Raw genomic sequence first — 25355 nt, 5'->3', positions numbered from 1 at the left:
CACCTACGCAAAAAACTGACTATGAGCATAAAAACCTCAAAATCAAATGTAGAAAGGCAGGAATAATAATGCATGCTTTTTGGGTCATAATGTAGTGAAAATTAAGTTCAACAAAGGGTAGCAGAAAGAGAATAAACATTAATTAAAAACCAAATAATCTAATTTTAAAGAATAAGTGGGTCAAAGAACAAATCAGAGCAACAACCAATAATTTTATTAAAGAGAAAGGCAACAATGAGACAACATCCAAAAATTTATGGGATGCAGCCAAAGCAGTACAAGGGGAAATTTTGTTTCTCTAATTTTTTATCAGTAAAATAGAGAAAGTGAAGGTGAATTAATTGAGCATGAAAATTAAAAAAAAGACTAGAAAAAAATTTTAATATCCCCAATTGAGTGCCAAATTGGAAATGATGAAAACAAGAAGTGTGATTAATAAACATGAAAGTAAGAAAATTATTGAGCTAATAAATAAAAAATTGGAGCTGGTTTTATTAAAATAAGATAGATAAGTCACTGGTTAATTTGGTGGAAAACAAAGAAAAACAAGTATTCAGTATAAAAAATATGAAATAGGTGAAATCACCACCAATGAAGAAGAAATTTAAGGAAGGATTAGGAAATATTTCACCTAGTTCTGTGCCAATAAGTCTGACAATCTGAGTGAATTGATTAATATTCATAAAAATACAAATTTCCCAGATTAATGGATAAAAATAGAATGCCTACACAATCCCATTTAAGAAAAGAAATTGAACAAGCCATTAATGAACTCCCTAAGAAAAAAGCTCCAGTGATAGATGGATTTACAAGTGTATTCTGTTAAATATTTAAAGAACAATTAATTCTAAAACCAAATAAATTATTAGGAAAAATAGGCAAAGGTGGAGTCCTGCCAAATTCTTTTTATGACATAAATATTGTGCTGATATCTCAACCAGGAAGAGCTAAAACTGAGGGGTAAAATTATAGACCAATTTCTTTAATGAATAATTTTGCAAAAAAGTTTAAATTAAATGTTAGCAAAGAGATTACAGAAATATTTCAAAAGTATCACCCACTATGAAAAGGTACATTTTATACCAGGATTGCTGGTTCTGTATTAGAAAAAAATTATTAGCATGACTGGCTATATCAATAGTAAAGCCAACAGAAATGTTATGATTATCTCAATAGAAGCTTGAAAAGCTTTTGGCAAAATAGAGCTCTCATTTCCATTAAAAAAAACACAAACAAACTAGAGAGCATTGGAATAAATAGACTTTTCCTTAAAATGATAAGCAATATCTATCAAAACCATCAGTAAACATTATATGTAATGGGGATAAGCTAGAAGCTCTCCCAGTAAAATCAGGGGTGAAAGAATGATGCACATTATCTCCACTACTTTTCGATGTTGTACTAGAAACATTAGATTTAGCAAAAAGAGAAGAAAAAGAAATTGAAGGAATTAGAATAGGCAATGAGGAAGCAAAATTGTCACTCTTTGCAGATATATAATGCTATACTTAGAGAATCCTAGAGAATCACCAAAAAAAACCTATTTGAAACAATTAACAACTTTACCAGATTTGGAAGTTATAAAATAAATCCACATAAATCATCAGCATTTCTATATATGAACAACAAAGTGAAGCAGCAAGAGATAGAAAGAGAAATTCTGTTTAAAGTAACTGTAGATAATATAAAATATTTGGAAGTCTTCCTCCGAAGATAAACCTAGGAACTATAAGAGCACAGTTACAAAAAGCTTCACACAAATAAAGTTTGATTTAAACAATTGGCAAAATATCAATTGCCCATGGGTAGGCCAAGCTAATATAATGAAAATGACAATTGTACCTAAATTAATTTACTTATTCAGTGCCATACCAATCAAACTACCAAAATATTACTTTATAGAACTGGAAAAATAATAACAAAATTCATGTTGAAGAACAAAATGTCCAGAATATTACAGGAATTAACGAAAAGTTATGCAAATGGAGGTGGCCTAGCTGTACCAGATCTAAAAGTATATTTTAAAGTCACAGTCATCAAAATGATTTGGTACTAAGTAGGAAATACAGTGGTGGATCAGTGGAATAAATTGGGTACACAAGACACAGTAGCCATTAACTATAGTAATCTACTATTTAATAAAACCAAAGTCTCCAGCTTTTGGGAAAAGAACTTCCTATTTGACAAAAAAAAAAAAAAACAGCTGTGAAAACTGGAAAAGGGTATGGCATAAACTAAGTATAGACCAGCATCTCATATCCTATACCAAGATAAAGTCAAAATGGGTATGTGATTTAGACATGAAGGCTGATATTATAAGCAAACTGGAAGAGCAAGGAATGGTTTGCCTATCAGATCTATAGAGAAGGGAAGATGTTATGATCAAACAAGAGATAGAAAATATAATAAAATGCAAAAGGGATGGTTTTGATTGCACTAAACTGAAAAGGTTTTCCACAAACAGAACCAGTGCAAACAAGAATAGAAGTTGAAAACTGGGAAATAATTTTTACAGCCAATGTCTCTAATAAAGTCCTCATTTCTAAAATCTATAGAGAATGCAGCCAAATTTATAAGAATACAAGTCAGGAGCCAAGATGGCAGCCGGAAAGCAGAGACTTGTGTGAGCTCCCCACCAGGTCCCTCCAAACACCTATAAAAATGGCTGTGGACAAATTCTAGAACTGCAGAACCCACAAAATAGCAGAGGGAAGAAGAGCTCCAGCCCAGGACAGCCTGGATGGTCACTGGGTGAGGTCTATCACGCACGGAGCTGGGAGCGCAGGGGAACAGAGACCAGCATGGGTGGCAGCAGGACCAACCAGACCAGGAGTTGGGTGGAACAGGCCCTAGTGCCCTGAATCAATGAGCTGTGGCAGTTACCAGACTTCTCAACCCACAAACACCAAAGACAACAAACAAGGTTAGTGGGAAAAGCTGCGGGGGACAGAGTGAAAGGAATTCGTGGTTCAGTCACCACCCCAGAGGCAGTGGCAGTGGTGCAGCTACAGAAGTACAGCTGCAGTTGCTTCCAGCCCCAGGCCCACCTGGTGGGAAGAATTAAGTGGCAGATCAGAGCAGGAGTGCAGAGCATGCTTAAGATCCAAGTCAGGTCTAGGTTGGTGGTTCTTGGGGGAGGAGAAGTGCTGGTGCTGGTGTGGCAGAGCTGGCTGTATGGAAATAGCTCATCCCCCCCCAAGCTTGGAACAAAATACTCTTTACTTTTCAAGCAGTCATATCCCAACAAAAAATTCAAGGGTCAAATAGTTGGCTGGGAACACAGCCAGGGAGTGAAAATGGACTCAGCTTCAGCCTCAGACTTTGGAATTTTCTTTGGTGACAAAGAAGACCAAAACATACAGCCAGAAGAAGTCAACAAAGTCAAAGAGCCTACATCAAAAGTCTCCAAGAAAAACATGAACTGGTCTCAGGCCATGGAAGAGCTCAAAAAGGATTTGGAAAAGCAAGTTAGAGAAGTAGATGAAAAATTGGGAAGAGAAATGACAATGATGCGAGAAAACCATGAAAAAGAAGCCAATGACTTGCTATAGGAGATCCAAAAAATACTGAAGAAAATAACAATTTAAAAAATAGACTAACTCAAATATCAAAAGGGCTCCAAAAAGCCAATGAGGAGAAGAATGCCTTGAAAGGCAGAATTAGCCTAATGGAAAAGGAGGTCCAAAAGATCACTGAAGAAAATACTACCTTAAAAATTAGATTGGAGCAAGTGCAAGCTAGTGACTTTATGAGAAATCATGATATTATAATACAGAACCAAAGGAATGAAAAAGTGGAAGACAATGTGAAATATCTCATTGGAAAAATAAAAACCACTCACCTGGAAAATAGACCCAGGACAGATAATTTAAAAAGTATTGGACTACCTGAAAGCCATGATCAAAAAAAAGAGCCTAGATATCATCTTTCAAGAAATTATCAAGGAGAACTGCTGTGATATTCTAGAGCCAGAGGGTAAAGTAGAAATTGAAAGAATCCACAGATTGCCTCCTCAAACAGATCCCAAAAAGAAAACTCCTAGGAATATTGTTGCCAAATTACAGAGTTCCCAGATAAAATAGGAAATACTGCAAGGAGCCAGAAAGAAACAATTTGAGTATTGTGGAAACACAAGATTTAGCATGGATCAAAGGGCTTGGAATATGATATTCTGGAGGTCAGTGGAGCTAGGATTAAAACCAAGAATCACCCACCCAGCAAAACTGAGTATCATGCTCCAAGGCAAAATAAGGATTTTCAATAAAATAGAGGACTTTCAAGCTTTCTCCGTGAAAAGACCAGAGCTGAATAGAAAATTTGACTTTCAAACACAAGAATCAAGAGAAGCATGAAAAGGTAAACAAGAAATAGAACTCATAAGGGACTTACTAAAGTTGAACTGTTTTGTTTACATTCCTACATGGACAGATGATGTGTATAGTTCATGAGACCTCAGTATTAGGGGAGCTGAAGGGAATATACATATATACACACATACATACACACATATATATATTTATATATATATGTGTGTATATATGTGTGTGTGTGTGTGTGTGTGTGTGTGTGTGTATACACATGAAGAGGGCACAAAGTGAGTTGAATATGAAGGGATGATATCTAAAAAAATAAAATCAAATTAAAGGATGAGAGAGGAATATATTGAGAGAGGGAGAATGGGAGAGATAGAATGGGGTAAATTATCTCACATAAAAGTGGCAAGAAAAAGCAGTTCTTTGGAAGGGAAGAGAAGGCAGGTGAGGGGGAATGAGTGAATCTTGCTCTCATGGGATTTGGCCTGAGGAGGGAATAACATACACACTCAATTGGGTATCTTGCCCCCACAGGAAAGAAGGAGGAAGGTGATAAAAGGGGGGATGATAGAAAGGAGGGCAGATAGGGGGAGGAAGTAATCAAAACCAAATACTTTTGAAAAGGGACAGGGTCAAGGGAGAAAATTCAATAAAGGGGGACAGGATAGGAAGGAGCAAAATATAGTTAGTTTTTCACAACGTGAGTATTGTAGAAGGGTTTTACATAATGATACACATGTGGCCTATGCTGAATTGCTTGCCTTCTTAGGGAGGGTGGTTGGGGAGGGAGGAGAGGAGAGAATTTGGAACTCAAAGTTTTAAAAAACATATTCAAAAAAAAGTTTTTGCATGCAAGTAGGAAATAAGATATACAGGCAATGGGGCATAGAAATCTATCTTGCCATACAAGGAAGTAAGGGAAAAGGGGATGGGTGGAGTGGGGTGACAGAAGGGAGGGCTGACTGGGGAACACAACAACCAGAATATATGCCATCTTGGAATTGGGAGGAGAGTAGAAATGGGGAGAAAATTTGTTAGTCAAACTCTTGTGAAAATCAATGCTGAAAACTAAAAATATTAAACAAATAAATAAATAATCCCCCCCCCAAAATTTATTGGCATACAGTTGGGCAAAATAGCTCCTAATTGTTGTTTTAATTTCCTCTTCATTGGTTGTGAATTCACTTTATTCATTTTTGATATGTGCAATTTGGTTGTCTTCTTTATTTTTTGTAATCAAATTAAATCAAAGGTATATGTTTTTTATTGTTTTTTTCATAAAAATCCTCTTAGTTTCATAGTTCTTAGTTCAATACTTTTTTATTTCAATTTTATTAATCACCATCTCCTTCTCTGAAATATTATGTTCAGTTTCACCCTATAGTTGATCCTTAGTTGTAATCTAAGCTCCTTTGCTTTATGGAATATCATATTCCATGCCCCCTGATCTTTTAATGTAGAAGCTGCAAGTCCCTGCACAATCCTGACTATGGTTCCCTGATATTTAAACTGTTTCTTTCTGGCTGCTTGCAGTATTTTCTCTTTCACCAGTAATTTTGGAATTTGGCTACAATATTCCTTGGCATTTTCAATTTGGGATCTCTTCCAGGAGGTGATCAGTGGATTCTTTTGAGAACTATTTTAAACTCTGGTTCTAGTACCTCGGAGTAACTTTCCTTGAAGATTTCCTGAAAGATGACCTTTCATTCATCAGGGCTTTCAGGTAGACCAACAATTTTTAAATTGTCTCTGCTGGATCTATTTTCCATGTCAGTTGTTTTACCAATGAGGCATTTTATGTTTTCTTCCATTTTTGCATTCTTTTTTTGACTGATTCTTGATACCTCATAGAGTCATTATCTTCCACTTGCCAGATTCCTATTTTTAATAAATTATTTTCTTCAATTAGATTTTGTACCTCCTTTTCCCTTCAGCCCATTTTACTTTTAAGAAGTTCTTCCCTTCAGTGAGTTTTTGTGCCTCCTTTTCCATTTGGACAATTCTATTTTTTAGTAGTTGTTTTCTTCATTGTACTTTCCCCCTCATTTGGCCAATTGTATTTTTTAAGGACTTGTTTTCTGCAATCAATTTTTGTCCTTCCTTTTGCAAGCTATTCACTCTCCCTTGCATCTCTCATTTCTTTTCCCAATTTCTCTTCTAGCTCTCCTATTTAACTTTTAAAATCCTTCTTAAGCTCTTACAAGAAGGTTTTCTTTGGGGCTTGAGACTAGTTTATATTCTCCTTTGAAATTTTGGATGTGGGTATATTGATAATATTGGACTTTTCTGAATTTGTGCCTTGATCTTCCTGTACCCACAGTAAGAATCTAAGCTTATTGTCTGTTTCTGCTTTTTGCTCATTATTTCCTGGCTTTTAAGTTTGAGCTCTCCTTTTAGAGCACAGGGAGCACTGACTCAAGCTCCTTGTGCTGGGGGCCAGGGACCTGGTCACTTGCTTTGTGTGCTGAGGCCTCAGGCTCTGACAGCTGGAGGTTGTAGAGGTCTGTCAGATTACCTGCTACGGAGCTTGGATCTGTGACACCGAAGGTCTCATTGTACAGCATGGGGGTCTGGCCCCTGGAGGATGTCTGCTCACACAGGCTGCACTGAAGCACCTGAAAGCTTGGCCACTGGAGGACACCTACCTGCTTGGAGTTCAGCTGAAGCACAGGAAGATTTGTCAGCTGGTTCACCTGCCTGCTGGTGTAGATGCTGATTTTCCGAGCTGGAGTCTACCAGTTCCCTGACTGTGCCAAGGCACTCAGGGAGTGCTGACTTTATCATTTGCCTGTTCCACCACTCTGAGGCCCAGGATCTCCTGCTGGTATGCTAAGGTATGGCCTGCCACTGACTTGATGGGTCAACTCCTGTCCTGTATTGCTCCCCTTCCACTAGAGTGAGGAAGACTTTCCTGTTGATCCCCTGAGCTTCCCGGGCTAAATGACCCTGTCTTTGTACTAGCTCAACTGTTCCAGAGTTTTTTCTGGGGTGATATTTTCTGGGTTTTTTATAGGTCAATTGGGAAAGTAAGAGTGACTTGATGCTTTCTCTGCCATCTTGGCTCCTGGAAGTCCTAACCATTGAAATTCTTAGAGAAGTTAAGTGAGTTACAGAAAGATATAGACAGCAAAACTATACTAGTGGGGGACCTCAATTGTCCCCTCACAGAACTTGATACATTCAACCAAAAAGTAAGCAACAAAAGAAACAAAAGAGAAAAATAGTCTCTTAGAAAAGTTAGGTATGACATAGTTTTGAAGAAAAATGAATGGGAATAGAAAAGAATATACATTTTCTCAGCAGTACATGGCACCTACGCAAAAAACTGACTATGAGCATAAAAACCTCAAAATCAAATGTAGAAAGGCAGGAATAATAATGCATGCTTTTTGGGTCATAATGTAGTGAAAATTAAGTTCAACAAAGGGTAGCAGAAAGAGAATAAACATTAATTAAAAACCAAATAATCTAATTTTAAAGAATAAGTGGGTCAAAGAACAAATCAGAGCAACAACCAATAATTTTATTAAAGAGAAAGGCAACAATGAGACAACATCCAAAAATTTATGGGATGCAGCCAAAGCAGTACAAGGGGAAATTTTGTTTCTCTAATTTTTTATCAGTAAAATAGAGAAAGTGAAGGTGAATTAATTGAGCATGAAAATTAAAAAAAAGACTAGAAAAAAATTTTAATATCCCCAATTGAGTGCCAAATTGGAAATGATGAAAACAAGAAGTGTGATTAATAAACATGAAAGTAAGGAAATTATTGAGCTAATAAATAAAAAATTGGAGCTGGTTTTATTAAAAATAAGATAGATAAGTCACTGGTTAATTTGGTGGAAAACAAAGAAAAACAAGTATTCAGTATAAAAAATATGAAATAGGTGAAATCACCACCAATGAAGAAGAAATTTAAGGAAGGATTAGGAAATATTTCACCTAGTTCTGTGCCAATAAGTCTGACAATCTGAGTGAATTGATTAATATTCATAAAAATACAAATTTCCCAGATTAATGGATAAAAATAGAATGCCTACACAATCCCATTTAAGAAAAGAAATTGAACAAGCCATTAATGAACTCCCTAAGAAAAAAGCTCCAGTGATAGATGGATTTACAAGTGTATTCTGTTAAATATTTAAAGAACAATTAATTCTAAAACCAAATAAATTATTAGGAAAAATAGGCAAAGGTGGAGTCCTGCCAAATTCTTTTTATGACATAAATATTGTGCTGATATCTCAACCAGGAAGAGCTAAAACTGAGGGGTAAAATTATAGACCAATTTCTTTAATGAATAATTTTGCAAAAAAGTTTAAATTAAATGTTAGCAAAGAGATTACAGAAATATTTCAAAAGTATCACCCACTATGAAAAGGTACATTTTATACCAGGATTGCTGGTTCTGTATTAGAAAAAAATTATTAGCATGACTGGCTATATCAATAGTAAAGCCAACAGAAATGTTATGATTATCTCAATAGAAGCTTGAAAAGCTTTTGGCAAAATAGAGCTCTCATTTCCATTAAAAAAAACACAAACAAACTAGAGAGCATTGGAATAAATAGACTTTTCCTTAAAATGATAAGCAATATCTATCAAAACCATCAGTAAACATTATATGTAATGGGGATAAGCTAGAAGCTCTCCCAGTAAAATCAGGGGTGAAAGAATGATGCACATTATCTCCACTACTTTTCGATGTTGTACTAGAAACATTAGATTTAGCAAAAAGAGAAGAAAAAGAAATTGAAGGAATTAGAATAGGCAATGAGGAAGCAAAATTGTCACTCTTTGCAGATATATAATGCTATACTTAGAGAATCCTAGAGAATCACCAAAAAAAACCTATTTGAAACAATTAACAACTTTACCAGATTTGGAAGTTATAAAATAAATCCACATAAATCATCAGCATTTCTATATATGAACAACAAAGTGAAGCAGCAAGAGATAGAAAGAGAAATTCTGTTTAAAGTAACTGTAGATAATATAAAATATTTGGAAGTCTTCCTCCGAAGATAAACCTAGGAACTATAAGAGCACAGTTACAAAAAGCTTCACACAAATAAAGTTTGATTTAAACAATTGGCAAAATATCAATTGCCCATGGGTAGGCCAAGCTAATATAATGAAAATGACAATTGTACCTAAATTAATTTACTTATTCAGTGCCATACCAATCAAACTACCAAAATATTACTTTATAGAACTGGAAAAATAATAACAAAATTCATGTTGAAGAACAAAATGTCCAGAATATTACAGGAATTAACGAAAAGTTATGCAAATGGAGGTGGCCTAGCTGTACCAGATCTAAAAGTATATTTTAAAGTCACAGTCATCAAAATGATTTGGTACTAAGTAGGAAATACAGTGGTGGATCAGTGGAATAAATTGGGTACACAAGACACAGTAGCCATTAACTATAGTAATCTACTATTTAATAAAACCAAAGTCTCCAGCTTTTGGGAAAAGAACTTCCTATTTGACAAAAAAAAAAAAAAAACAGCTGTGAAAACTGGAAAAGGGTATGGCATAAACTAAGTATAGACCAGCATCTCATATCCTATACCAAGATAAAGTCAAAATGGGTATGTGATTTAGACATGAAGGCTGATACTATAAGCAAACTGGAAGAGCAAGGAATGGTTTGCCTATCAGATCTATAGAGAAGGGAAGATGTTATGATCAAACAAGAGATAGAAAATATAATAAAATGCAAAAGGGATGGTTTTGATTGCACTAAACTGAAAAGGTTTTCCACAAACAGAACCAGTGCAAACAAGAATAGAAGTTGAAAACTGGGAAATAATTTTTACAGCCAATGTCTCTAATAAAGTCCTCATTTCTAAAATCTATAGAGAATGCAGCCAAATTTATAAGAATACAAGTCAGGAGCCAAGATGGCAGCCGGAAAGCAGAGACTTGTGTGAGCTCCCCACCAGGTCCCTCCAAACACCTATAAAAATGGCTGTGGACAAATTCTAGAACTGCAGAACCCACAAAATAGCAGAGGGAAGAAGAGCTCCAGCCCAGGACAGCCTGGATGGTCACTGGGTGAGGTCTATCACGCACGGAGCTGGGAGCGCAGGGGAACAGAGACCAGCATGGGTGGCAGCAGGACCAACCAGACCAGGAGTTGGGTGGAACAGGCCCTAGTGCCCTGAATCAATGAGCTGTGGCAGTTACCAGACTTCTCAACCCACAAACACCAAAGACAACAAACAAGGTTAGTGGGAAAAGCTGCGGGGGACAGAGTGAAAGGAATTCGTGGTTCAGTCACCACCCCAGAGGCAGTGGCAGTGGTGCAGCTACAGAAGTACAGCTGCAGTTGCTTCCAGCCCCAGGCCCACCTGGTGGGAAGAATTAAGTGGCAGATCAGAGCAGGAGTGCAGAGCATGCTTAAGATCCAAGTCAGGTCTAGGTTGGTGGTTCTTGGGGGAGGAGAAGTGCTGGTGCTGGTGTGGCAGAGCTGGCTGTATGGAAATAGCTCATCCCCCCCCAAGCTTGGAACAAAATACTCTTTACTTTTCAAGCAGTCATATCCCAACAAAAAATTCAAGGGTCAAATAGTTGGCTGGGAACACAGCCAGGGAGTGAAAATGGACTCAGCTTCAGCCTCAGACTTTGGAATTTTCTTTGGTGACAAAGAAGACCAAAACATACAGCCAGAAGAAGTCAACAAAGTCAAAGAGCCTACATCAAAAGTCTCCAAGAAAAACATGAACTGGTCTCAGGCCATGGAAGAGCTCAAAAAGGATTTGGAAAAGCAAGTTAGAGAAGTAGATGAAAAATTGGGAAGAGAAATGACAATGATGCGAGAAAACCATGAAAAAGAAGCCAATGACTTGCTATAGGAGATCCAAAAAATACTGAAGAAAATAACAATTTAAAAAATAGACTAACTCAAATATCAAAAGGGCTCCAAAAAGCCAATGAGGAGAAGAATGCCTTGAAAGGCAGAATTAGCCTAATGGAAAAGGAGGTCCAAAAGATCACTGAAGAAAATACTACCTTAAAAATTAGATTGGAGCAAGTGCAAGCTAGTGACTTTATGAGAAATCATGATATTATAATACAGAACCAAAGGAATGAAAAAGTGGAAGACAATGTGAAATATCTCATTGGAAAAATAAAAACCACTCACCTGGAAAATAGACCCAGGACAGATAATTTAAAAAGTATTGGACTACCTGAAAGCCATGATCAAAAAAAAGAGCCTAGATATCATCTTTCAAGAAATTATCAAGGAGAACTTCTTTGATATTCTAGAGCCAGAGGGTAAAGTAGAAATTGAAAGAATCCACAGATTGCCTCCTCAAACAGATCCCAAAAAGAAAACTCCTAGGAATATTGTTGCCAAAGTACAGAGCTCCCAGATCAGGGAGAAAATATTGCAAGCAGCCAGAAAGAAACAATTTGGCTATTGTGGAAACACAATCAAAATAATGCAAAATCTAGCAGCTTCTACATTAAGGGATCAAAGGGCTTGCAATATGATATTCTGGAAGTCAATGCAGCTAGGATTAAAACCAAGAATCACCTACCCAGCAAAACTGAGTAGCATGCTCCAAGGAAAAATATGGATTTTCAATAAAATAGAGGACTTTCAAGCTGTCTCCATGAAAAGACCAGAGCTGAATAGAAAATTTGACTTCCAAACACAAGAATCAAGAGAAGCATGAAAGGTAAACAAGAAAGAGAAATCATAAGGGACTTACTAAAGTTGAACTGTTTCATTTACTTTCCTTCTTGGAAAGATGATGTGTATAATTCATGAGACCTCAGTATTAGGGTAGCTGAAGGGAATATGCATATATATATATATATATAGATATATAGATATATAGATATAGATAGATAGTTAGATAGATAGATAGATAATATGTGTGTGTTTGTATGTGTGTGTGTTTGTATGTATGTATGTGTGTATATATATGCATATGTATATATATATATATGTGTGTGTATGTGTATATATACACACATATACATATATACACACATACATATGTTATATATATATATAGACAGAGGGCACAGAGTGAGTTGAATATGAAGGGATGATATCTAGAAAAATAAAATCAAATTAAGGGATGAGAAAGGAATACATTGAGAGAGCGAGAAAGGGAGAGGTAGAATGGGGTAAATTATCTTACATAAAAGTGGCAAGAAAAAACAGCTCTGTAGGAAGAGAAGAGGGGGCAGGTGAGGGGGAATGAGTGAATCTTGCTCTCATCAGATTTGATGTGAAGAGGGAATAACATACACACTCAGTTGTGTATTTACCCTATAGGAAAGAAGGAGGAAGAAGATAAAAAGGGGGGCAGATAGGGGGAGGAGGTAATCAAAACCAAATACTTTTGAAAAGGTACAGGGTCAAGAGAGAAAATTGGATAAAGGGGGGTAGTTTAGGAAGGAGCAAAATATAGTTCATCTTTCACAACATGAGTATTGTGGAAGGGTTTTACATAATGATACGCATGTGGCCTTTGTTGAATTCCTTGCCTTCTTAGGGAGCGTGGGTGAGGAGGGAAGAGGGGAGAGAATTTGGAACTCACAGTTTTAAAAACAGATGTTTAAAAACAAACAAAAAGTTTTGCATGCAACTAGGAAATAAGATACACAGGCAATGGGGCTTAGAAACTTATCTTGCCCTACAAGAAAGGAAGGGAAAAGGGGATGGGAGGGGAGTGGGGTGGCAGAAGGGAGGGCTGACCAGGGAATGGGGCAACCAGAATATATGCCACCTTGGAGTGGGCAGGAGGGTTGAAATGGGGAGAAAATTTGTGATTCAAACTCTTGTGAAAATCAATGCTGAAAACTAAATATATTAAATAAATTAAATAAAATAAAAAAGAAATTATCTAATCTAGTTTAACTAATAAACTATTTTATTTAAATAATTGATTTAAATTATTTTGACATTAAATAAAACAATTCAATTGAAATAAAAAAGAATACAAGTCAGTCCCCAATTGAGAAAAGATAAAGCGGTATGAACAGTTAGGTTTCAGAGGAAGAAATTAAAGCTATCTACAATCATACAAAAATGCTCTAAATCACTGTTGATTAGAGAAATGCAAATCAGAACAACTCTGTGGTAGCACAGCACATCTATCAGATTGGCCAGTGTGACAAAACAGGAAAATGATAAATGTTGAGTAGGTGGGAAAATTGGAACACTAATGCATTGTTGGTGGAGTTGTGAACTGATGTAACCATTTTGGAGAGCAATTTGGAACTATGCCCACAGGGCTATAAAACTGTGCATAGCCTTTGACCCACCAATACTATTTCTAGGTCTGTATCCCAAAGAGATAATAAAAAAGGGAAAAGGACCCATACATACAAAAATATTTATAGCAGCTCTTTTTGTGTTGTCAAAAAATTGAAATTGAGGCAATACTGAATGTTTTAGCAATTGGGGAATGGTTGAACAAGTTGTGGTATATAAGTGTAATGGAATATTATTTAGCTATAAGAAATGATGAACAGGCAGATTTCAGAAAAAACCTTGAAAGACTTACATGAATAGTTGCTATTTATGTGAGCAGAACCAGGAGAACATTGTACACAGTAACAGAAACACTGTGTGATAATTATAAGTATGTGTATATATATGTGTATATGTAAATCAAAAGATATTAGAAATGTTGCTACACATAGTTTTTTCTCCACTTTGCTTTCTCCAGTTTGAATATAAAAAAATTATTTTTATGTTATACATATACTTTGGAAGGCTCCCTTCTTTTCTTATTGTAAACCGTGAGTAATGGAATTTTTATAATTAATTTGCATTTTTGCATTTCTGATGAATTTTTCTGCCCCTATGTATGATTTTTTTGGTAAAAGTTTCTTACATAAATGAGAAATAGGTAAATCACATTGATACCATTCAATAATTGCCATTTATCTATTATTTCTAGTTTTCTTAAATTCTATTTATTTCTTTTACTTATTTCTTATTTATCTTTGTACTATATTTGTCTAGTTCTGAAATGTATACATTGAGGTGGCCTATTATTGTAGTTTTACATATATTTTTGTAATTTGATAAATTTTTAAAGTATTTATATACTATATTATTTAGTGCATATATATTGACTGTTGATATCAATAAATATTTATGCTCCCTTTAAAAATAATGTAGTTTCCCTCCTTGTCACTTTTTATGATATTTTTATTTATAATAAATGTACATTAAATAGTGATGGTTACCTCTGGCTTTTTTAGTTTATCTGAAACATAATAGATTTTATACCAGATACTCATTTCAAGTCTCTGAAAATCTTTACATTTAAAATTTATTTCTTTAAATGACTTTTTAGATCATATTTTTTCCCCTTTAACATATGCACTTTAATTTGAACTACTTTTAAGTCTCTGTGCAGGTAAAGCTCCTTCCCTCTCTCATGTATTGGTATTGATTTCACAGAATTCCTTGGAGACCATAAAGGCTTTCATTCATATCTATGTTGGGTGTCAGGGAGTGATAGGAGGGGGGTATTGTGACTCTGACAATTTTTTTTTAAAGAAACAAATATTTAGGCAAAAGGTACACTTTTTGAAAAGATCACATAATTTACATGTACTGCCCCCCTGCCATCATCTGAATTAATGTAAGTAGCACTTTTGTGTAGGTTAGAGCAGCCTTCATAGAGACAAATAACTCCTTGTAACAATGAACTTTTTAAAATGTACAGAGTTCTGAAGCTGCACTGTAGAATTCTGGACATGTTTGCCTCCAGTATACTTAGACTACTTGTCACCTTTGCCATTCCAGGTTTAAATCCTGAGGCAATTGACAAAAAAGAGTCAATCATTCCTTTTGGGGGAAAACTGTCATATTATACCCTTCAAGAAAAATAACAGCAGCAAAACAAGAGCAAGAAAACATAGCAGTCTATTTAAAAACATTTGCAGTGGAGGGCCAAGACTCATCATACTCCTGCTTGCTGATTTGCATCTGTTGAAAGGTAGACAGGAAGGTGAGGATTGTGGTTCCAAATTAGAGTCCTGGTGCCCATGCCTGGCAATGATCTTACTATTTGTTTGGCTGAGAGCTATGGCTTCATATTTCATTCTATGTTTGTATTTTATGGATGAATTAATTCTAGGTATGTTCTCAGTTATAATTGTTAATCACCTATTTTCTTCCACTCTGTTCTCTTGTGCTTTTTTTTCTTCATTTGCCCCCTCCTCTCTTTATAAATAAGGTGTTAAAAGAATTTGCCTGTGCTTGTCATCAATAAATGAATTAGTCTGTTTCTGATCCATTGCCACTACATTCTCTTCTCCTTTTCCTACCACCAAGCATGGGTTTTTGCTTTTGTAAAAACATCTTTTCAATTCTGTCTCCATGCTTCCACCCTCAACACATTTTTTAAAATTATGAATGGTTCTTTATATTTCCTGCCTTTCCTCTTCCTTTTCTTCCTTCTTCCCAGTTTTCCTATTTCCCTGATGAATTTAATATATCTAAATATGTATTCTTTGTGTTTTTAGGAGAGAGAGAGAGGGAGGGAGAGAGAGAGAGAGAAAGAGAGAGAGAGAGAGAGAGAGAGAGAGAGAGAGAGGGAGGGAGGGAGGGAGGGAGAGAGAAAGGGAGGGAGGGAGGGAGGGAGGGAAAGAGAAACTTTCTTTTGTTTGCTTGAGATGAAAGTAAGGTTCATTAAATCCTTATTCCCCCAACATCTACCTCTAGGTTTGAATACTCCTTAATTAATGCACCCCTATTTTATTCTTTCTGTTATTTTATGTCCCCTTTCTTGTCCTTTCCTGGTAAATATAGTACCTTATGCTTCCCATTTATCTCTCCTGAGGCTATCACATCAAAAAAAATAGATGATCGCCAGTCTTTTTGTTGGTTTTCTTTATCTTTCTCTATGATCCTTGAAGACACATGTGTCCTGAGAAGATAACTAGTTCTCCTATACCTATTAGCATAAAGAAAATTCATCCTCGAACATTCAATTCCAGTTGAATAAATGTGTGCATTTTTTCTGATTTAGGTATTTTGATTTCAAAGTGTCTACTTGTTTCTGGCTTTTGCATCAGGAATGATTAGAAATCCTTTATTTCATTAATGATCCATTGTTTTTCCTATAGGATTATACTCATTTTTGTCAGATAAGTTATGCTTGCGCAAAATTGTGTGTGTGTGTGTATGTGTGTGTGAGTGTTTTCCTTTTATCAGAGACTTTCCATTTCCTTTAGGGTGGCTCTGGCTAAGTCTTATATGATCTTGCCTGTTTCCTTGTCTCTCAAACTCTTTCTTATTGGCCGATTGTAGTATTTTTTTTCTTTGACCTAGAAGCTCTGAGATTTGGCTATGATGAGTTTGGTTATGGGAGTTTTCATTTGGGGGGATTTGAGAAGTTGACCATTGTTTATTTTCATTTTGCCTCCTGATTCTAAGGGATCTGGGTAATTTTTATTTATGTATGCTTTAAAAGTGCTTTGACATTTTTGTTGCTGGTGTCTTGATTTTCAGATTCTTAGATTATTTCTGTTCTCTTTTCCAAGTTAGTTGCTTTTGATATCATATTTATTGTATTTTATCCATCTTTTGATTGAGCCAATAATTATTGTTGAATTGAAACACTTCTTGTCTCATGAACTCATTGTTTCATATGTAGCCCATTTTAATTTTCAGGGTGTCAGGTATACTGCTTTGTTCTGGATAAGGTCTCTATTCTCCTTGCCATTCTTTCCTCCCTAACTATTCATTTTGCAAGTCTTATATAATCTCTTCTATTTACTCTTGAATCCTAGTGGCCAGGATTTTTTTCTCTGAAACTTTCTTTGGACTTGTGGAGAATTACTCTCTTTTTATGCATGTGTTGCCTGGTTATCTCTCAGACCAAAATACATTTTCCTTGTATTCAAAATTTTCTTCTGTTTACTCATATTCACAGACTTAATTTCTGGTTTGAAAGCTTTGGCTTGACACAATCTTCATTCCTGTACTCTTATCTGGTGTGGCTAAGCCTTGTATGGTCCTGAGTGGAATAGCTAAGTCTAGGCCTCATCTTCTTTAGGCATTGTCTCTAATACTGTTCCATCCTGTGGTTCAGGTCCTGTTTAGTTAGGATTTGCTCCAGTCAATCTCCTATAGTGGTCAGGGTATCCTGTGCTTTCTTGCACTGAGTCCTTTTCAAAGCCTTTCTCCAGTAGGGACTTCAGAGCTATTTCTGGATGCTTCCTACTGTAAGACTCAACTGCTTCACACTGTACTTTCTGCCTCTCCTGGCTTATCTGTTTTAAGGGCTTTTTCAAGATTATGACATCCTTTTCTGCAATTTGGGACTTTGTGTTGGATTTTATAACTGATTCCCTTTGTTTATCTTTATCATCATTATCATTGTCATTACAATTATTATTATGGTTATTATTTCTCACTCTTCCCTTTTAAAAGTTTACTGAATTTTTGTGGGGATCTGTGGTCTTCTGTGTACTCATTTGTCATCATCTTCTCCACTCCTTGAACCACTGAATTCTAATTCTAGCTTCTCTTTTCCCAGTGTCTTTTTTCTTAGAAATTTTTACAAAGAAATCCTAGAAGCCAGGGTTCTACAACATGAATAGATGGTATATTTTGAAGTAGCATTGTTCACCTTCATGTTTAGAGCAATACATGGTTATAGGGCAATGAACAAGGAATTACTGAACTCAATTCAATTCAATTCATCTATTGCTCCTTGTAGAGGATACCAAAGAAGGCATTCATTCATTCATTCATCAAACACTATTAAGCACCTACAACATACAAAGCACTGTGTTCAGGTAAATACATGCAGGGACTTCTGCATTCATTGCAATAGCAGTCCCAGAAGCCTAGGGGATATAGTGCCTGGAAAATAGTAGGCACTTAATAAATGCTCATTTACTGATATTTGAATGATAAGAAAATAAGTGACACAGTCCCTAGACCATACAGAAAAACATACATAAAGTCCTGAGGAATTTACCAGCTTCATCTTCTTCTTCGCCATCCCACCTTTATATGTACTGCTATAGAAATGAAAGCAGGTAATAATTTTTCCCAATCTAATATTCTGTATCCCTAAAATCTTCCTGCACCTTTTCCTGTATTAATGAAAACATTCTACTACAGTTTGGGGGAATAAAAGTGGTAGAGGTTTTAATTCATTTTGTGAATCTTTACAGTAGGATAATTGTGATATCATTTCTATATCTACTACTTCTGGAACAGCCACCCAACCCCAGCTTCAATTTGGGTTTCTAAAGAATGGCTACATCAGTTTTAAAAATTTCATTTCTTAAGTAACAATTTATAATGTGTGTTGTCTTATTTTTACAGTTTCCCAAATGAAAGGCAGAAAGGCATCATGGTGAGAGTGCTGGCTTTGGAATCAAAGACTCCAATTCCTGTCCTCTGATACTTATTGACTGTATGACCCTGAGTAAGAGATCTAGACTTTCAAACTCAAAGGAAAATAGAGGTTGCTAAGGGGCAAAGGAGTTGCTAATATGGATTGGAGGAAGGGTTTACTCAAAGGGCATTTTCTATACTAATGAGAACATAGGTCCGAATCTCCAAATTTTCACTTATTATAATTATCTGTCTATAAGTTTTCTTCATCTATTTGTGTTTTATTGTAAATATGCAGTTGTGTGTGTATGTGTGTAAATGTGTATCCCTCTGTGGGTTTGTATATGACAAAAAGCATGAATATGAAGTCAGAGATGATGGGTCCAAATTCTGGCTGTGCCACATACTATTTGTGTGTTTTGGTGTAAATCTGTCACAGATGTGACATTGTTTCTTCTTCTGTAAAATAAAGGGACTAGACTCAATGATCTTCAAGTTTCCTTCCAGTTTTTAATTCCTGTTCTGTCCAGCAATGCTTAAGGCCTTAGACTGTATCTTGCTTACGTTGCCATACTTCATTGCCCCTTGTTTAGTTTTTGACTCCATAAATGATAAATATATATCAGATTCAGTTGGAGTTCATGAGCTCTTGATATCATCATTCATGTCAGAGACAGTAAATGTGTTTCTAAGTGTATCATAACTTTACCATTCCTTTGGTCCCGTTGTTCTTGTTCATCTCTTTGCATATTCACTACATCAGTACTCCGCTTTGCTGTGGTACTGGTGTCTGCCACAGAAGCCATTATGTGTTTCTTCTTCTACAGATTGACTTTCACCTATAAAAAGAATACCACACATAATTACCAATAGAAATTTTTTTTCAAATATTACATAGTGTATTCCTCTATATTTCTCTAAATCAGAGTTCACATCACTAAGAATCCTCTTCTATCCGTATGTACTTTGTTTGGATTCATTTTGGTCAGGATGTGGATTATGAATAACACTGGGACATTGTCAATTTACATATTCAAATTCTAAAGCTAACATTCTGGAAGGGATTTATTTGCTCTTTGGAACTTTGCCTCAACTATTATATCTGTGAATTACTTGGTTGTTGTCCTAATGTCCAAGGATCTATCATCTCTTTGGACATGATTAAATTCCCAATATATTAGGAAAGTTTTCTCTCAATTATGATTTTCTGTATAAATTCATCTGTTTCTTAAAGTAGTTGTGCATAAGTTTTACCTAATATCAAAACACACATTTTACAAAGAGCACAAAAAATTAGAGTAGAGGTTTTTGATCTTTTTGTTTCAGATACACATTGAGCCTCCTAGACCACTTCTTAACATAATGTCTAGTATTACAAAAGACCAAACAAGTTTATTAGCTACCTAAAATATATCCATGGACTGTTTGGGTTCCATGAACATGAGGTAAAAAATATCTAGTTTAGAGTAAGTCTTAAATAAATATAGTTAGAATTTATTCTTTTTTTCCACCTGAATTGAATTCTTATTGGGTACTCATTGGATCTACATGTAGTCAGAAATGCAAAGTATTATAGTGGAAAGATTCTTGGATTTGGTTTTGGAGTTTTTGATTTTGAACCCTGCCTTTGCTACTTGCTTGCTATGTGAACTTGGGCAAATCAGGTCAACTCTCTTTTGTACACTGTTGAAGGAGATAATTGGGCTAAATGGTGCCTAAGTCACTTCAGATTCTAAATTTTGTCCTCTTAATATTTTTTCCTCTTCTATTTCCTGTTAGTGGCTGGGGTTTTTTACTGTTTGCATCTACACACGTTAGTGATTTGTTCATAGTCTAGAAATATCTGTGGTTTAGCCTGAATTGCAACAATAGCACTGGAATGTGACCTCCCTGGCATGTTTTATTTATTTATGTCATAGCCACAGTCTACTTTGTGCAGAATAATTTGCAATTAAAGTTGTCACCTCATTTTTGGACTTTCTCTAATATTTATTCCACAGCAACATACATGATGCTTGCCCTCTCATTATATTCAGCTTCCTGGTAAAAACAGGGAGTAAGATCTTTTATTCAATGGAATGATCATCTTAGAGTAGCTAGGTCGCATAGTGGTTAGAATGCCAGCACTAGAGTCAGTAAGATTCAAGCTCCTGAGTTCAAATCTGGCCTCATCCCACTAGCTGTGTAACCCTGGAAAAGTGACTTAACCCCATCTGCCTCATCTGTAAAATGTGCTGGAGAAGGAAATGGCTAACTACTCCAGTATCTTTGCCAGGAAAACTCCAAACAAGGATATAAAGAGTTGGACAAGACTGAAATGACTCAACAATAAATTATCATCTGGCTTCTTGAGTATGTTAATGATTCCCCCAGTTCCAAGTTTCCCTTTGAAGGTTTCCTTTCCAGCTAATGTCACTAGATATATAGAAACTGGTGCATGTTTTACTCAAAATGACAAAATATTGCTAATAAGAAACACTTCAGTCTAGCCATGGCCCTAGCTAGCAGGCTAAAAACTCCTTTGCTCACCTGCTTCTCATTTAAGCTGCTATAACCATTAGGGCACAGGTACCAAGACTCAAAGTTTAAAGCAGAACATAACAAGAGATGCCAAATTATTTCTTCTCAAATTCTGCTAATGGAAAGGTTGTTGAGGAGAGATTTCTGCAGTAAAGTGAGCAGGAGTTGAGTGGGGTTTTAACCTGTACAACTTTTGATATTTTTTTTACTTCCTGACCAAATGTGATCAATCACGAATAATAGGACAAATATGGGGAAAGTGCAGAGCAAAGGAAGCCTCATTCATCAATGAGAGCGAGGGTAGAATTTATACTTAGAAAAAAGGTAACTCTGCCCTATGACATGCTGGTAAATGTTCAACCATCTCCTGAAAAATGTACTCATGACAGTCTTCTAAATTTTAATATGCACTAACATTTTCTTAAGTGTAGACAATCCATAAAACTTCAATTCAAGCCCTGATTTGTAGCATTTGATGATTTCTTAAGTATAAATGTTCACATTGAAAATTGAGCAATTGGATTTCACAGCCAGTTGCCTCTAGCATGGCCCTATCTGAAAAACTCATCTCTCCAGAGAACCCATTCTTTTTTTATTTGTTCATTTTGACAGAAAAATCTCATGAGGACAACCAGCTGTACATAGGTACTGTAAAATCAGTAGCTGAAATTTTGTTCATTTTCTATTCACTATCAAATATGAGTTCTAATTTTTCAAAACATTTTTCTGAGTGTAACCCACGGCATGTCGGATGCAATGTAAAAGCAGCAATGAACTAATAGGTCAGTGTATGTAGATTGAGAAAAATCTGCTGTATCAGATGTAGTGATTTTTCCTCAGAGGAAAGAAAAAAAATAAGTAGAGGCATAGGTAAGTTGTCCTATGTTGGGGAGAGTATAATTTCTCAAGAGTAAAAGGAACTCATATTGGGATATATCTTATTTTTTTTACTTTTATAGTTCTTTACAGGAATAAGCAACAGGAAGCTAGAAAAGATTAATGAGACCAGAAAAATAAACCAAACAAACTTGAGATACAGGAATGTTGAAGGGAAGTGAGACATTTCAAGTCCTAAAATATAAATGGAATTTTTGGACAAATTTGGGTAATAAACAGAGATGATGTCTTGTAAATAAAGTCAGGAAAGTCCTGAAAACAGAAGATAATCTCCTGAGTTGGCTGAAGCCTGGAGACTGTGTTAGCTCCTGGAAAAGGGTTTGGAGGCTAAATTAAAGACCCTAATATGGAAGTACTGATTTGAACAGGTCCTTATCTACTATACAGCTTTGAAATGAAAGAAAAATGAGTCATGTTGAATTCTAGGCTGGTCAGAACACAGCTAGAATAGTGGCCAGCTATTCACTTGGTCTTGGAAATAAGAAGTTAAGAAGCTAGAATGTGTCTCAGGGAGGGTCATGAGGAGAGTGGGATCTGATAACTACAAACTTATGTTTGACCTCATACTTTGAAAATTGGCAAAGAAAACAAAAAGAAGTCAGAATCAATATTTGAGGTGCTATGGGAAGACATTCAACAAATACAGGAGAAATTAAGAAATAGTTCAACCCTTCTAGATATCAATTTTAAAATGTACACATAAAGTAATTAAATTTCCCAGGCTCTTTGATTTGGACTTATATGCTAAGGAAATTAAAGACAGAAACAAAAGTCTGAGATATACCAGGTTAGTCACTGGAAGACTGTAGCAATAAATAATGGTGAATTAGATAGTTACTCATCAATTTGAGAATGACTAAAAAAAAGTTTGTGATTGCCAAAGAAGTTACCACTATAAGGAATCCAAAGAAACTTGGAAAAAATGCATATGAATTAGTGAAAAGTGAAAAAGCAGAACCAAGATAACAACATACGTTATGATTATAACATTGTAAATGAAAAGATCATTAAAAGAAAGTTGAATTTTAAATAATGGGTGGAAAAGTGCAGGTCCCAGAAAAGAGATACTAAAATATACCATGTCCCTCAGGATAGGCAAGTAGGGAACCACTAGAACAAGCTATAGTATGTATTTTCATGCATACACCTACACAATCTCTAAATCTCAGGGTATTACTTAATCTTATTTAATTACATCCGCTTTGGCCTAAGTGGATGATTTAACCTGGAGATGGGTTGGAAAATGCCTGTGATGTAAAGACATAAATCAATAAAATGTACATGTTTTTAAAATTAAAATTAAATTAAAATAAAATAGAAAATGCAAAATAAATAAATGTGATTCCTATAGAACACATGAGGAAATGTATATCCCTCTTTACAACATAGAGGCAGGAAGTGAAAATTAAAGAGAACATATATATCAGACATAGTTTCTGTATCCATATATTTCTTGTGAAAGGTTTTTGTTTGCATGGTTTTCTTTTATTTGAGGGGGGAAGGCAGGGCAATTGGGGTTAAGTGACTTGCCCAAGGTCACACAGCTAGTAAGTGTGTCAAGTGTGTGAGGCCAGATTTGAGCCCAGATCCTCCTGACTCCAGGGCTGGTGCTCTACTTACTGAGCCACCTAGCTGCCCCTGTTCAGTTGGTTTTCAGGAAGTTTCCACAGGCATAGGCAGTGGGACGAGTTGGTACATTCTCCAAGATAAGACAGGGATGTAGAAATAAAAGGCATTATTAAAACCTAGTTTAAAAGTATTAAAAATAAATTTAGACCAAACAATCCACTTAAACTAATTTATTCTGCTCAGATAGATAAAAATTACAATTTAGAAGGAAAATTCTAGAAATGCTGTAGGTCTTTTGTGGGAAGGGGGCCTCAATAACTGACACAGTAAAAAGAGGTTAGTAACAAACCTGAAATTTGAGGTGGTGCATTTAGGTTTTCAAAGCATTTAATATAAAGGTGTTTTTTTTAAGTTTCTGAATAATATTCAATGGTAGACTGTCCAAATAATATGACATATTCTGCAGATTACAACACTGAGTCACAGAAGCTACTTACCCAAGATCACACAGGCAGTAAACTATTAATACAGGATTGAAACCAGTTCTTCACATTCAGAACTCAGTTGTCTTTTGACTCCACCACCACTGCAGGTCCAAATGATAAATCTGAAGAAATAGAAAAAACAGAGACGGAAGAACTTAAGCAGGCAGAGAAGGCTAAAGTTATAAGATGAAGGAATGTTAAAATGTAGTTTTAATGTGGAATCCTGAATGAATTATAAAAGACTTGAGTATTTTAGACAACTCTAAGAAAAGAATAGAAGACAACAACAGAAAAGTGGTAAGAATCTGATCTGAGCTGAAGAAAAAGAGAGCTAAGGCTGGAAGAAATAAGAAGGTGCTGGTAATTTGATTCTGTTTGAGAGTGTCCTGCAGGTATTGGCTGAGTGAAGTATTTGTTTGCATTAGCTTTTCTGCAACACTCTCCTAATTGCACAGAAAGAAGAGCTAAGAAAGCTAACTTTCTTATCATTGGAAAAGGCGAGAAGTTCATTAGTAACAATCATAGCCATATTCAGGAGCTCCTGGTACATCGAATGGTTGTTGACCTTCATTTTCCAAGAGAACCAAAACAACATCACTATGCTAAAGTCGAGTTTCAATATGTCTGTCTGTGGCAGATCAGACTGATACCAGTTTGGAACGCTCTACCACAGATAGGGCACAAATAGTGTGAACATTTGGGGTGGATTCTCTAAATTTGCATGTCCTGCATTTCTTTTGTGCTGTTTCAATTCTGCTTTCCTCATAGAGCACAGCACCTTCTCTGGTGTGGGCACACCATGCTTAGCTGTCCTATGCCAGTGTCTCCCATGTCTCACAATCAATTCCAAAGTTCTTGAGACCTTGAGAGTTTTCCTATATAGCTTCTTCTGAGCTTCATGTGAAGGCTTGCCCTTTGTGAGGTACACTGAATACTTGAGATGTGAAAAGACACATTGGCACCAAAGGTCACCACCACTAGTTAGACATGAAATCTACTAACATGAGAAGGTAAGGGGAATTTGGTTGTGACTAGCATAGTACATAGGCTATTCTTGTGTTTCTGGCAGTGCTATGTTAGCTAAGCATGAGTCAAGCGTGGATTGACTCCACTACAATAGAAAAAGATGGCAGCAAGAGAAATAACTTCCTACTCTCCAGGTAGGTAATCTGGGAGAATGAATTATGCTTCAGAATAATGGAAGAACTAAGTCCTAATATGAACAAT

The 25355-nt window shown here is 35.8% G+C and overlaps 1 protein-coding gene across 1 annotated transcript in view; it reads right to left on the bottom strand.

The window, feature by feature from the left end:
- Positions 1-19463, bottom strand: part of LOC118836678 (probable small intestine urate exporter) — a 107122-nt gene extending 87659 nt beyond the window's left edge. Inside the window, exon 1 of the mRNA XM_036743900.1 lies at positions 19367-19463. Coding sequence (XP_036599795.1) covers positions 19367-19463 — 97 coding nt within the window. The remainder of the gene's footprint in view (positions 1-19366) is intronic.
- Positions 19464-25355: the final 5892 nt, after the last annotated feature.

The sequence above is a fragment of the Trichosurus vulpecula genome, chromosome 2 (assembly GCF_011100635.1).
Source record: "Trichosurus vulpecula isolate mTriVul1 chromosome 2, mTriVul1.pri, whole genome shotgun sequence".
NCBI classification, from domain to species: domain Eukaryota; kingdom Metazoa; phylum Chordata; class Mammalia; order Diprotodontia; family Phalangeridae; genus Trichosurus; species Trichosurus vulpecula.
Note: the sequence above shows the minus strand (reverse complement) of the source record. Positions and strands in the feature narration are given on the sequence as shown.